The 15,704-nt window shown below is 36.7% G+C and overlaps 1 protein-coding gene across 11 annotated transcripts in view; it reads left to right on the top strand.

Moving 5' to 3' along the window:
- The window catches only part of BCAS3 (BCAS3 microtubule associated cell migration factor), a 591,905-nt gene that overhangs the window by 26,527 nt on the left and 549,674 nt on the right, over positions 1 to 15,704 (top strand). For all 11 annotated transcript variants that reach the window (XR_005364629.1, XM_038547981.1, XM_038547978.1 and 8 more), the window contains exon 5: positions 1,872 to 1,978. Coding sequence is in view for 10 of the 11 variants with exons in the window: in XM_038547981.1 (XP_038403909.1) it covers positions 1,872 to 1,978 (107 nt within the window). In the remaining variant the exon portion in view is untranslated. The remainder of the gene's footprint in view (positions 1 to 1,871; positions 1,979 to 15,704) is intronic.

The following is a 15,704-nucleotide window of genomic DNA, read 5'->3' as shown; positions in this document are numbered from 1 at the left end:
ACTTTACATCCTGCCAATATTTGGTTTTGTCATTGTAATTTTAATCAATTCTTCCTTAGTTACAAATGAGATCGAGCCACTTTTCATATTTATTGATGACAGATTTATTTGGATGTCTTTTTTTTGAAGAGTTTTTCATGTCTCCAGCCTGTTTTTCTAATGACTTATCTTTTTCATATTGATTTTTAATTGTTACATGGATAAAATGAGTCCTTGTGGGATTATAATTATTAGAAGTCTCTTTTCCCCTGCTTTGGCTTACCTTTTGACTTTTCTGGCAAGGGTAGCTCATGCTTAGCAGTTCTTCATTTTAATATAATAGATAATATACTAGGATTTGTCAGCCTTTTATGTAGAGAGTTTTGGTGTTCTATTAAGTCTTTCCCTGGACCATGATGATGAAAGTGTGCTTCTACAGTATCCACTTGTGTTTTCCTAATTTTACCTTTGTCATTTACATCTAAAATTCCCTGGCACTGATTTATTTGAAAAATTTTAAAAGTAGGAGACTCTTCAGCATGTTTAAATGCTCATTGAAAATATCCAGTAGCATGGAAGGTATTGAAGATACAGGAAATAAATGATTAGAAAAAGGCTTCTGAGTTGGTGGAGGAGAATGGGATCCCAGAGCACAGATGGAGAAACTTACTCTGGACAGAAGGAAAGAAAAATGTTTGTAATAGGATGGAAGGAGAACAGTGTGGGACAGATGCATGCAGGTCTTTGGCAACAGGAAATTCCTAGTTTCCCTATGCAGTCTGAGACAGATTATCTGCTGAGTAAGGAGAGATTGGATGGAGCCAAGGCTTGGAGAAAGCTAAAGAAAGTCATTGAAGAAATTATGGATGAAGTTCCAGAAAATAGAGTGAATTTGCTGTGTAGTTTTGAGTGTCCAGTTGAGGTTTTTAGAGATAATTTGTAGAGGTACCAAGTCTGTATAATTGTGTGATATTCCTATAACAGTACTTGATTGCCATAGAATATACCAAGATAGTGAGTAGTTGATTTCATCTAGGATTGAGATTTTGTGAGATGGGTGCCATGCAGAGATCCCAAAGAAGATCAGAGACTGTAGATTTCTGGCAGAAGTTACTGAGATGATTGATCAAAGACCATAAGATGGAAGGAGTGTCAGTATATCATCTTATAGGGAGAAGGCAGGGGATCATTGGACCAGAGGGCCTAATGAAGTCAGATAATGGTTCATAATGGAAGTGATTGAGCAGACTTGATTGAGGATAAGATCATGATTTGAGAATAGAATGCTTGAATTAGTATTTTGTGAGATGCAATAGTTTTGTTCAGGAAAGATATCTTTCATAATGCTGATTATATAACAGATGCTTATTATTCACTGATGTGAATTGGAAGTTGCTTAGACAAGTACATATAATTCTCTTGTAGTGAACCATATGCCTGCTGTTCACAGGTTATCAGAATTCAATTCCTAAATGTGAAGGAACATAACTTTTTAAATAATTTATAAATTTATAGATAGAATATATCTATTTATAAAAATAGAATTTATACATATTAGAATTCTAGATTATATTTTATTTTTATATTTAATTAATCTTTGTAAAATATTTCTTTATGTGTCATTTACAGATGGTTTGTTCCTGGTATTAATATTCCCAAGTTCTCTAGTGAGAGTTTTTTAAAAAAAGTCTTACTTGTGCAGATCATTATAGGTATTGTTAAAAAAAAAATACTACTAGTTTTATAGTTTCAGCTTCCTGTTCACTTTCTTATAGATGATGTCTTCTAAATACTTTTTACTGAAAAACAACTTATAACAATTGTTACACTAAGAACATTAAAGAAGTGTAGTTGTTTTCAATTTGCTTCTTTGTGTCTTAATTGTAACACAGATACATCAAGAAATCTGGAATTTCATGAAATACACAGCACTGGGAATGAGCCGCCTCTGCTGATTATGATCGGCTACAGTGACGGAATGCAGGTCTGGAGCATTCCGGTAAGTCTGGAGAAGGTTGAATCCCTAGGATAGAATACTTGCCAGCTTGCTAGCTGATACGAAACCTGGTCATACTTTCTGTAAGGTCTCATCCATTTATTTCACAAGCAGTTGCTAAGAGGTTTCTGTGTAACACCAAACAAGGCACAAAGAATAAGGGGCAAGTGAGGGGCAGAGGGCCTGAAGATGATTTGTGACATCGGGCTGGGAATTGTGGGAATCACTTTATGTGCCAGATGTCATTCTTTCATCGTAATAACTCTCTTGAGTAGATATTATTATTATCCTTCCATTTTCCAGAAGAGTAAACAAGGTCACAGAAGGTTTTTTCTTTTCTTTTTTTAAGATTAGCAGTCATTTAAAAAAAAAAATCAGTGATTTGAATCATTCATGTGGTACAAAATTCTCGATTATGACAGTTTAGAAAACTCCCTCCCATCCTTGTTCCCCATTTCTCCTTGAGGCAACCAGGATTTCTAGTTTCTTTCGGATCCTTATAACTGTGTTTTCTGCAAAAAGAAACATAAATAAATTTGTTTCTGCCACCTTTCCCTCCTTAACAGGTGGGAGCATGTACAGCTTAGTCTGTACCTTGCTGAGTTTTACTCATGATGTCAGTATTCAGAGAGCTTCTTTATTGAATTTTATAGCTGTGTATAATTCCATTATTTGGCTTTTCCTTAATTTATGTAGTTTGTTCCCTAGATTGAAAAAACTTGAATGTGTCTTCCCCCACCCCACTGTTAGACATAATGATGCAATACATGAGTTTGAGCAAAGATTATTTTATATCTGTGTATTTTATAAAATAAATTTCAATTTTGATAAATGTTTAAAATTGCCTAATACTGGTCCCAGTTTGCCTCTTAAATTCTACATGTTCTTTGGGATGACCAAAAATAAAATGTCCTAAAAGAGGAAGAGGCTTGGTAGGATCACAGCTGAGTGAACTGTAGTACAGATTGCATACTTTGGCTTGTGCTTACATTCCGGCCTAAATATCATCTCTCTCCAGTAGATGGTGGGGGGAAGGGGAACTTCTGTTGTGTGGTTCTTTTGCTGTTGGAGGCTCAAGGCCAATACACAGAGTTTTAATTTGAACCTTTATTAAATTCATTCACCAAATAGTTTGAAGCCCTTTGTGTATGTGTTTCAGCTAGAATTTCCCCTCTCTTTTTGTAATATTCTTAAAAGATTTATAGGAAAAAATAGTATATTATGTCAAATTTAAAGGACTTCAGGATGTTCTTGAGTACAGAATTTGGCTACAGTGGCATAAAGGTGATTAAGTAATGACCACCTTGGACTTCATAATTTAATATTTTAAGTACAAAGATATTCTTTGGTAAATCACTAATGATGAACTTTGGTCTTTCATCTAATCATATAATTCTGTATGATATTATTAGTTATTTAGGGTTAGGGGTTTTATATTTCTTTTTTTTAATGATTAGCTTTATTTTGTAGAAGTAGAAGAATTCTGCTAATATGTCACGAAATGAGTGTCCTCTTTCTTTTGCCTTTTGGAATGTGTAGTTGACATTTTTCATGGCCCTTCAGCACTGTTTGTAATTTAAGTATCATGTTGAAGGCATGGACAAAGGACTTAAAATTAGGCAGTGTTCTTTTTTTCCCCCATCAAGAGAAATATTTCTAGGTTGTGATCAGGGGAAGAGATTTTGTAAATATAACTTTTTCTTATTAATAGATACAGTATCTTGATCCATTACACTGTTTGTTGACAGACTTGAAGGCAGAGGGGAAGCTAGAGTTTTAACAAGAAGGTTGAGCCTATGTGATTAAGGGTGTTCACTGAATCAAGCACATTCCTTGGGTGGTGCTCAGGCTACCCACTTGTTCTGGTTATAATTAGAGGTAACACTCTTAATAGTTTTAGAGTTAACTTGTGTTTAGCTCTCAGTAACTTAAAGGTCTTCTGAGTAATTTAAATTACTTCTTTCAAGTAATTCTTATGCACAGATTGTATTCTGAGAGACTCAAATAATCTTTTCTTCATGCAATGTTCATTAGCTAGTTGTTTACTATTGTAGTATTATAGCTCTGTGAGGACTGTTTCAAGAATTTTAGAAGGCAGTTTGGGAAAATAAGAACCTTTTGTTGTTCTCTTACTGTGTTCAAAGCGTTTTATATGCACATCATCTCATCTGTTGTATGCTGTGAGGTAGAAGTTATCCTATTTTATAAGTGGTAGCATCATACCTCTCTTTTAAGAGGTGAAGTTGGAATTCGAACCCAGTTCTATCTGACTTCAAATTGAAAGCCTATGATATCAGAGCTGTACTTCATTTCTCTTCAAATGTGATGGCATAAGAAATGCCATGCAAAGACTTTGGCAGTTCAATTTAAGTTTTCATTTTAAAAGGTTATGATATGTGCCTTCAGCTATTCATCTTTTATAGAGTACTGTGACTGTTACCCATTACTAACTAAACCCTTCCAAAACTTGTTTATCACTAGTCAGTTATTCAGTAATCATTTAAGTGTTACCATGTGCTAGACAGTAGGGAGCTTATGTTGGTCAACCTAGAAATAATCCTGGCTCTTAGGGATCTTTGCAGACCATAAATCATATTTGCTTTTGAGTAAGTGTGAGTGGGCAGAGAGTCAATCCCTGTCCAAGCCATAGCTTACTTTTTTGCTTCAAGTTTGTGAACAGAGTTTTCTCCTGTTGATTTTATATAACCTTTGAGTCTCCGGTTAAGAAAGTAAACACATCCTGGTTACACATTTAAAAAGTTGTCTATGAGTTGCACAAATTTGAACAAGGCCTAGGTGGTATCTTAATGTTATAGTTAAGTGGAGTTAGCTCAGAAGCAGAATTGCCCAGATGTAGTTGCTCAACTACCCAGTTCCCACCACTTTGTATATAGACGAGGTGGCTGTAGGAAGAAAACACCAGCTTTCCTAGCTTTCCCAAGCTGTCAAGCCCCTTCTTTCAACACATCTCATGTAACATAAGAAAGCATGATTATTTGTTGATGTTCTGGATAAACGGGCTCTTTTCCCACTCATGCCTAACAATCTCATTGCCTCTTTTTGGTGATATAAATATAGATTCTCTTGCTTAAAATCCTTAACTTAAAAAAAAATCAAGATTGTACATGGATTAAAAATCAAATAGTTTTGTGTGATTCATATGAAAAAAATAAGCAGTTCTGTACTCTTCCTTTCACAATTCTTTAATTCTATTAGCTATTATCTCAGTATTTATTTCATTCATTTTAATATGTCATACTTACATTATTGGTTTTTCTTTTCTCTCAGTCTTATACATTGAGTGACTTGGTGCCGTGAACTATGAGGACTTAAAAGGTGTTCACTTTGGGTCTTTTGGGTGGCTAGTTGGTTAAGTGTCCGATTCTTGATCTTAGCTCAGGTCTTGATTTCAGGGTCATGAGTTCAAGTCCTGTGTTGGGCTCCCTGCTGGGCATAGAGCCTATTTAAGAAAAAAAAAAAAGAAAAAAAAAGGTGTTCATTTTTTCAGTACATATCTGGGATAAGGTATGTATTTTGAGCAAAACAGATACCATGTTTGCTGTAATGGAGCTAGTAGGAAAGATGGATTTAAATAAAAATAAACTAATACACAACTTAAATTGTGATAAGAATAATTGTGAAATGTAAAAAGAATAAGAGATTGTAATAATAAGTAAGTGGCATAGAAGTTAAGATTTAGCTAGGGTAGGCTTAGAATAACAAACTCTGAGGTGGAAAGTCAGTGGCTCTGAGGTGGAAATGTTCTGTCCTCTGGTTGGACGTTGATTTAGATTTCTTAAGTTTTTTTTCTTCTTAAAGAATATTGAGATAAATATCTTTATGATCATGTGATTTGGAAAGATCAATAAAAGTAGATACACCAAGGCTCTTGATAGATTGGCCAAATTGCATTCTTGTAAAGCCATGCCACTTATACTTACCCCATTTATTTATTAATTCATTCACTCAGTGAAGATTTATTGATTGCCTTTTACAAGCCAGGTCCTATATAAGGTGCTGGGAAAACAACAATGAGCAAAACAAAATCATTTTTCTTGGGGAATTTCCATTCTGGGTAGGTGGAGAAGATGGTAATAAACACATAGCAGGCTAGCTGGTGGTAAGTGGTAGGGTAGGGTGGTTGATATTGTGGTGGATTGCTATATTATACAGGATGGTCTGGGAAAGCCTAAAGATCCTTTGAGCAGAAATGCTGAGGAGTGATCCTTCTGGGTATTTGAGGGAAGAGCATTCAAATCCATTATTCTGTGCTAGGATTATGTTTCCTGTATTCAAGAACAGCAAGGAGGCAGTTCAGCTGAAGGTGGGTGGGCAAGGTGAAGAATGCTAGGGGATGATGCCTGAGAGGTGGGTAGTGGGCTAGAGCTTGGTCAACCACAGACTTCAAAAATTGTAAACACAGAGCAAATTTGAAACAATTTTACAGTGAAAAACATGTATATCCACTACCTAGATTGAACCATTACAATTTTACTATACTTTATTTCATATCTGTCTTATTCAATGCATTTCAAAGTCAGTTGCAAACATCAGTAGACTTTCCTCCAACTACTTTTGGACACATATCATTAACTAGCATTCCACATTTGATTAGTTTTTGTTAAAATATTCATACAATTAGATACCCAAATCTTAATATGTCAGTTTCCTAGGCTTTGACAAATGCATACACCTAGGTAACCCAGATCTCTGTCAAGATAGAACATGCTTATCACTGAGGAAATTTCCCCTCATTTCTATTCCCAGTGAATTTTTCTTCTGTCTCGTGCAGAGGCAACCACTGTTCTTGTGTTTTCCCACTACTCCAGATTAGTGTTGCCTGTTTTAGGACTTCCTGTGCTATTATACTATATGCATTTTTTATGTGTAAGGCTTCCTTCACTCAGCATGTTTGTGAGATTCACCCATGTTTGTTCCTTTTTATTGCTGAATAATATTCAATTGTGTGAATATACCATAGTTTATCCCTTCTCCTAATGATGATAGCTGGGCTGTCTACAGCCCTTGCCTTTTCTTTTTTATTTTATTTTATTTATTTTTTAATTTTTTTATTTTTTTTTATTTTGTATTTTTATTTTTTTGCCCTTGCCTTTTCTGATTGAAGATGCTGTGAAGATATTCTGTCAGTCTTTTTGTAAAGTGGTAAGTATCTACACATGGAGTTGCAGGTTTGTGGGGTAGAAATGTGGTTAGTTTTATAGCAAACGTCCAAACCTTTTTCCAAAGTAGCTGTGCCATCTTATATTTCCCCCTGCAGTGAATGAGTTGTTCTCTAACCTCATCAACATTTGGTGTTGTCCATCTTTTTAATTTTAGCCATTCTGATAAGTGGTACCTGGTGATGACTATTAATGTTGGAAAACTTTTTCATGTTTTGTTGGCTAATTAGAATATCTTTTAGGAATGATGTGTACACTTTTTTTGTTCACGAGAAACATTGAGTTGTAGAAGCCATTTGAGGACTTTGAACAGATTAGATGGTGATTTGTCTAACAAAAGTAGTAAAGGTATGATAAGGAGCAAATATGAGTAGAAGGATAGTGAGTTTGGTTTTAAGTTTGTGGCCATTGGATGGCTGGTGCTGGTCCACAAACTGATCAGAGTGAGTGTTTGTTGTTGTAAGCAACAAAATAAGTACAGAAAACGAGAGTAAGCTTTTAGACATTGGTAGCTATTTGCGAGTTGCACATCATCCAAATATGATTTGTTGCACAAACAGAAGTATCTGTTTGTACCAGAATGGAAATTAAAAAATAAATAATCAGGCATTCATAACATTATTTGACAAATACCATCAATATAACATCTAGGTAGAGGAGGAGTTTATGACAATGGGTATGTTTTAGGCGTCCTGTAGTCATGTGGTATTTCATTTAACACAGACAATAGTAATTTTTATGATTATTAACATTCATTTTAGTAGCTATATGCTCTCAGGATGGAGAATGAGATACAGAAGTTTCAGGGAGGAAATTTGAAATGCAGGATGAGGACTTGAATTTATTAATCTTTCAGCCTGTATGAACTCACTAAATATCTTTGAGTGACAGAGATAGATTCTAAAATCCATATATATTTTTATTTATTTATTTATTTATTTATTTATTTATTTATTTATTTATTTATTTATACATACGACTTTATTTATTTATTCATGAGAGAGAGACAGAGACAGAAGCAGACACACAGGCAGAGGGAGAAGCAGACTCCCTGCAGGGAGCCCGATGTGGGTCCCTGAACCGAAGGCAGACCCTCAACTGCTGAGCCACTGAGGTGTCCCTCAAAATCCATATTTATTAAAGATTTATCTTGCCATGACAGTGAGATGGATAGAGAATAAGGAGAAAAGCAAAGGTTATAAGGCTAGTTAGGAGTCAGTTTCAACATTGTCCAGTTGTGGGATGTTGTGAAACTATACTAAGTTTGTTGTGGTGGTATCTGATAAGACATTAAGAGGAGCGGAGAAAGAGTCAAAGATGTTCCCATGGTTTAGACCTGGGGCTGGTGCTACCTGGTATGTAAGATGCCATAGTTTTAGAAAAAATATAATTTTATTATTAGACTTAGACTTATGTTAAAAATTATATAAGGCAAAAATTACATTGCACAATATACATAATAAAGAATTCTCATTTAAAATTTTCAGCAGGTATGAAATCCAAGATAGACCTTTATAAGAGTCCTGATAGTTTTCCCTACTTTTTTTTTTTTAATTTATTTATGATAGTCACAGAGAGAGAGAGAGAGGCAGAGACATAGGCAGAGGGAGAAGCAGGCTCCATGCACCAGGAGCCTGATGTGGGATTCGATCCCAGGTCTCCAGGATCGCGCCCTGGGCCAAAGGCAGGCGCCAAACCGCTGAGCCACCCAGAGATCCCTCCCTACTTTCTTTTGCTATGTGTTTAAATGGCTACTTAGTTTTATGATCCTCTTTTGAAGTTTTTAATATCTTAAAAAATCTTGAAAATTTATTCATTGCAACACCTAGAAGATGATAGTTGCATAGCATGAAAGAGCATATTGATTTAATTTCAAAATTTTTTTTTCATATTTCAAGTTTTTGTTTTTTTTTTGTTCTGCCCATGCAACTTTATTGGTCCAAGCTCAGAAGTTGTTAACAGTGACACTGATGCCCCTACACCCAGCCAACAAGAAATCTAGGGCAATGTGACCATCCATCACTATTCATCCCAATAGGATTCGACTGATCTGTATTCCATCTAGGGACATACATTGTATTACCAGTAACATTTGCCAAACTTAGAGATAGCTATTATTCCGGCTTTCTGATTTGTGCAATTTAAAAAAAATTGTTTTTTATTGGAGTTCAATTTGCCAACATATAGCATAACACCCAGTGCTCATGCCGTCAAGTGCCCCCCTCAGTGCCCGTCACCTAGTCACCCCAACCCCCTGCACACCTCCCTTTCCACCACCCTTTATTCATTTCCCAGAGTTAGGAGTCTCTCATGTTCTGTCACCCTCTCTGATATTTCCCATTTTCTCTCCTTTCCCCTTTATTCCCTTTCACTATTTTTTTATGTTTTTTTTTAAGATTTTTTTTAAAATTTTATTTATTTATGATAGTCACACACAGAGAGAGAAAGAGAGGCAGAGACACAGGCAGAGGGAGAAGCAGGCTCCATGCACCGGGAGCCCGACGTGGGATTCGATCCTGGGTCTCCAGGATCGCGCCCTGGGCCAAAGGCAGGCACCAAACCGCCGCGCCACCCAGGGATCCCATTTTTTTAAAAGATTTTATTTATTTATTCATGAGAGACACACAGAGAGAGGCAGAGACACAGGCAGAGGGAGAAGCAGGCTCCATGCAGGGAGTCTGACGTGGGACTCAGTCCCAGGTCTACAGGATCACACCCTGGGCTGAAGGCAGCGCTAAACTGCTGAGCCACCCAGGCTGCCCCTATTTTTTAATATTTCCTGAATGAATGAGACCATATAATGTTTGTCCTTCTCCGATTGATTTACTTCACTCAGCATAATACCCTCCAGTTCCATCCATGTCGAAGCAAATGGTGGGTATTTGTCATTTCTAATGGCTGAGTAATATTCCATTGTATACATAGACCACATCTTCTTTATCCACTCATCTTTCGATGGACACCGAGGCTCCTTCCACAGTTTGGCTATTGTGGACATTGCTGCTATAAACATTGGGGTGCAGGTGTCTCGGCGTTTCACTGCATCTGTATCTTTGATTTTTTTTTTTTTTACGATTTTATTTATTTATTTGAGAGAGAGCAAGCAAGAGAGCACAAGCAGGGGGAGTACAAGAGGGCTGAGGGAGAAGCAGGCTTCCTGCTCAGCGCTTGATGTGGGGCTCCCTTCCAGGACTCTGGAATCATGAGCTGAGCTGTAGGTGGACACCTAACTGACTGAGCGACTCAGGCACCCCATGTGTCAAGTTTTAATTTAAATTCTAGTTAGTTAACATATGGTGTAATATTAGTTTCAAGAGTAGAACTTAATGATTCATTGCTTACACATAACACCTGGTGCTCATCACAAGAGCCCTCCTTAATACCCCTCACTCAGTTAATCCGTCTCCCTGCCCACTTCCCCTCCAGCTCCAGGAAAGCACTCCAAATGTTAACTCATTATATTTTAGGTTCAATAAGTTAACATTTTGGGGGACAAAAAGTTAACTTTTGGAGCACTTTCTTGAAGCTCTGACTGTACTTCAAAGATAGGACACTAGGTGTCACTAACACATTGCATTAAGAAAACTGCAGCTGTTCCCCTGAAAGTATTTGCCCTAAAGCTTTTCGTGTATGTAGCTTTTACACTATAGCTTTAGAGAAACGTGCAAGGGCATATTTGAGGTAAATACCAATTAGTCTATTATTTATTAGAAGTTGAGTGCCAATAGATCTTGCCATGTCAAGATTGCTAGCCAGGAAACAATTTTTATGAGTTTCATTTGGGAGCATTATAAAGTCTGTGATTTGGGTTAACTGGCAAGCAGAGGAAGTTTGGGGACCTGAATCAAAAAATTGTGTTCATTGAGAACAGGGCCTTATTTTGTTTGGTCCAATCTCTTATTACTGGGGAGAAAAATAAAGGATGGCTCTTTAGTCATCTGTGGGGGAAGAGCTTAGGGTGTCATAAAGTGAATAAAAACAAAAATGAAAAATAATATTGAAATAACTTCCAGAATCCACCTGTATTAATGGAGAAAAGTACTTTCGTTTAGAGTGTGTTTCTTACTGTGTCACTTTAAAGAAATCTTGCATCTGAAATTTAATCTTTCCTTCTGTTTTAATAATGGCTTTATGTGACTTATTGATTTAATATACACACTCTTAGTTTGAAATTTATTATTGTAAATTAGAATCTTTCTTGTTTGAAATATTTTTGATGTTTTCTACTCTAAAGCAAAAGATATTCTTTGGACATAAGCAGACTTATGAGTTCATGGAAGGCAGTTTCTTTTTTTGTTATAAATTCTCTTGTTAAAAATTTCATTGAATATTTTAAGTGCACAGATCTTAAGTGTACAGATTGCATTTTTATATATGTATATAACCTCTATACATAACTCAGATTAAGATATAGAACATTTCCAGCAACTCTGAAGTCTTCCTCTTCCCTGTTAATATTGTCCTTCTTATAGCTCCAATAACCAGTATTCTGACTTCTGTCACCAGAGATTAGTTTTTCTGTTCTCGAACTTCATTAAAAAAATATGGTTGTAGATAATACAATCTGTATTTTTTTTATTTCTGGCTTCTTTCTCTTAGTAGAAAAGCTATGAGATTCTTTCATGTCTTGTGTGTAGCAGTAATTTGTTCTAATTATTTTCTGTGAAATATTTTATCACGAATACAACACATTTAAAAAAGTCCGTTATATAGCCAATAGTCATTTTTTTTGTTTCTGGTTTTTGAGTATTATGAATAAAGCTGTTCTTTTTTTTTTTTTTTGAATAAAGCTGTTCTGAATGTTCTTATATATGTTTCTTTGTGAACTTATACTGCACACATTTTTCTTTTTTTTTAAAAAGATTTATTTATTTACTTATTTATGATAGACATAGAGAGAAAGAGAGAGGCAGAGACACAGGAGGAGGGAGAAGCAGGCTCCATGCCGGGAGCCCGATGCGGGACTCGATCCCGGGACTCCAGGATTGATTGCACCCTGGGCCAAAGGCAGGCGTCAAACCGCTGAGCCGTCCAGGGATCCCCCTGCACACATTTTTCAAAGGAATTTTATTTATCTACTTGAGAGAGTGAGTGAGTGAGAGAGCAGGAGTGGGGGCCGGGGGAGGCAAAAGAGAGGGAGAGTGGGGAGACTCCTTGGTGAGCAAGGAGCCCCACATGGGCCTTGATCCCAGGACCCTGAGATTGTGACCTGAGCCAAAGGCAGATGCTTAACTGATTGAGCCATCCAGGCATCCCTATTGCACCCACTTCTCTTGTATATATAGGCCTAGAGTAGATTTGCTGTGTCATAGTATAGGTGTATGTTTAACTTTAGTACATATAGCCAGTTTTCCAAAGCAGTTTTACCAATATGTAATGTATGAAAGTTTATTTGCTCTCTATTTCTCATTGGCTCTTGGTATTTACAGCTTTTAAAATTTTAACCATTCTGGTAGGTATGTACCAGTATCTCATTGTGGAGTATTGAAGATGCTTTTTATTTTGCGGTAATTTTAAACTTCTAGAAAAATTTACAAGGTACTTCTTGATTTACCAGTTAGGGACATTTTGCTCCATTTGCTGTATTATTCTCTCAGTGTTCTTATTCGTGCGGATTTTTTTCTGAACCATTTATCAGTAGGAGAAATCATGTACCCCTTTTCCATAAATAATTCGTTTTATATTTCCTAAGAATAAGCATATTATCTTATACAACCATTCCACTGTCAAAATCAGGACATTTATATTTGATAAAATACTATTATGCAATCTACAATCTATTTTCCAATTCATTGTTCGTCTTAATAGTCTCCTTTGTAGGTATTCTTACACTTTCACTTTTTTAAAAAAAATTTTATTTATGATAGTCACACAGAGAGAGAGAGAGAGGCAGAGACATAGGCAGAGGGAGAAGCAGGCTCCATGCACCGGGAGTCCGACGTGGGATTCGATCCCGGGTCTCCAGGATCACGCCCTGGGCCAAAGGCAGGCGCCAAACCGCTGCGCCACCCAGGGATCCCAACACTTTCACTTTTTAAAAAAAGATTTTATTTATTTATTCATGAGAGAAAGAGAGAGAGAGAAAGAGAGGCAGAGACACAGGGAAGGGAGAAGCAGGCTCCATGCAGGGAGTCCGACATGGGACTAGATCCCAGATCTCCAGGATTACACCCTGGGCTGAAGGCGGTGCTAAACCGCTGAGCCACCTGGGCTGCCCACTTTTCACTTTCTTAATGTTGTCTTGATGACAGAAATCTGGATCAAATTTTAAGTGATTTACTCTGTTAATGCTTTTTGTATCCTTGTTTACTGTAAAGCTATGAAGATATTCTCCTATGTTTTCCTTTCAAAAATTTATTTATTAGAGAATTGGAGTGTGCAAGCTGGGGGAGGGGCCGAGGGGGGGAGAGAGAGAGAGAGAGAGAGCATCTCAAGGAGATTCTGCACCAAGCCCCAACATGGCGCTTGATCTCATCACCTGAGATCATGACCTGAGCTGAAGCCAAGAGTCAGTTGCTTAACCAACTGAGCCACCCAGGTGCCCTGAACTGTGGTCATATCTTAATGGTCTTAATATCTGGTACCAAGTACATTGGCCGTTATTTGGTTATATGCATATGATCATTTGTAAATGTATGTGTACATGCACACATATATATGTATATATGTTTAGTAAATGTGTTTCAAGATTTCAGTCTTTTGCTGAATATTTTCATCTAAGAGTGCTAGAGTCAATTTCAGAAAGACCCAAACTAAATTTCATAATTGTTTGCTGTTTGCTATATCCCATTCCGTTTCTAATTTATCCTTTATTCCTAAAATCTCTATTTTTATTAATTAATAGCACCATAATTTTTCCATTCAGCCACATTTAGGGTCTATGCCAAGTATTAGAGGATACAAATATAACTAAGACCTGAGCCTTGAGGAGCTCATATTCTACTTGTGTGAGATGTCACTACTTAATTGCAGTCTGTGTCAGTGCTTCTCAAATGGGAGTGCTTTTGCTCCCTAGGAGACATTTGGCCCTATTTGCAGACATTTTTTATTATCACGATTGGGAGTTGCTACTGGCATCTAGTGGGTAAAAGCCAGAGATGCTGTTAAGCATCCTACAATGTCCAGGACAACTTCCCATAACAAAGAATTGTCCTTCCAAAATGTCAGTAAGGCCGAGGGTGAGAAACTCTGGCCTGTGAAATCAGTGTTTCAATGGAGGGATGAATAGAGTGCTATAGAGCACTGAGTAGTGATGAGATGCCTGGGGGAGTCTTGATACTTGTGCTGCCTAGTGAAGTTTCATAATGTTAGTATACATAATAGCATCTGTAATTTGAATAATCAGAATATACCACACACATTATTTTATTTTTTCACACACATTATTTTAGACACATACCTATAAGTTTCTATTACCTTGTCAATTTAACTATTTTTTTAGAGATTATTTTACTTTAAAGTAATCTCTACACCCTCTGTGGGGCTCAAATTGTTTAGAACCATCCATGTTGTTGCACGTTGCAGTAGTTTGTATTTTTTATTTTATTACTGTGGTATATTCCATTGATTAACTATACCAGTTTGTTTATCTATTCTCATTTTGGTGGGCATTTGTGTTTCTATAATGAATGTAACTCCTGTGAACGTAATTGAAGATATATGTGCCCTGTTTTTCTTTTTTTGAGGGGGTATGGAGAGGTAGAGAAAGAAGTGGGGAGAAAGAATCTTAAGCAGGCTCCATGCCCAGCTTGGAGCCTGAGGCAGGGCTCAATCTCTCAACCCCGAAATCATGACCTGAGCTGAAATCAAGTCAGATGGTTAACTGACTGAGCCATCCAGGTGCCCCATATGTACTCTATATTTGAGTATGTACCTAGGAGCAGAAATGCTGGGTCACAGGTTAGACATATATTTAACTTGATTAGAAATTGCTTACAGTTTTTCAAAGAGGTTGTATCATTATACACTTCCATCTGCAATATCAGAGTTCTGGTTGCTCCATTTCCTGCTCCCATTGGTGTTGTCAGTCATTTTTTATCATCTTGTCAGTCTTACAAGTTTGTATGATATCTGTCTTACGGGAGAAAAAATCTTAGGCTTCTACTTAATATGATGTTTCTCTTAGCTATCCATTGCAAAACTATCTTCAGTCAACAGATTATATCAGGATAGGTTTACAATACCAACAAAATATGACAAACTCAGTCTTTTAGAAGTGGAAAAAGGCTGTAAGCCAAAATTGGCTTATCTGTAGCCCTGTTTTCTCTCTTTCCAACTGGACATGTATTCTGCACAAAATAAAATAACAAGTTAAAGGGAATCCAGTTTGTGTGTGTGAGTGATGATGAAGTGTTTATGACAGCTGCTAGGCTGACACTCTCTGTAATGGTGTTACATTGACTTCTGAACACCTTCCAGTCTGCCTCCAGGCATGTGTGTCTATGTAGTCTGAGTGGTTTTACATTAACATCCACCCTGAGTAAGATCTTTTGACTACAGAAGTGTTACTTGCAAATGGAAGATACCATTAGGGCTGCTTCAAAGCTTGG

The sequence above is a fragment of the Canis lupus genome, chromosome 9, assembly GCF_011100685.1.
Source record: "Canis lupus familiaris isolate Mischka breed German Shepherd chromosome 9, alternate assembly UU_Cfam_GSD_1.0, whole genome shotgun sequence".
In the NCBI taxonomy this organism is placed as follows: domain Eukaryota; kingdom Metazoa; phylum Chordata; class Mammalia; order Carnivora; family Canidae; genus Canis; species Canis lupus.
The sequence above is the reverse complement of the archived record's forward strand: the minus strand, read 5'-3'. Positions and strand labels throughout refer to the sequence as shown.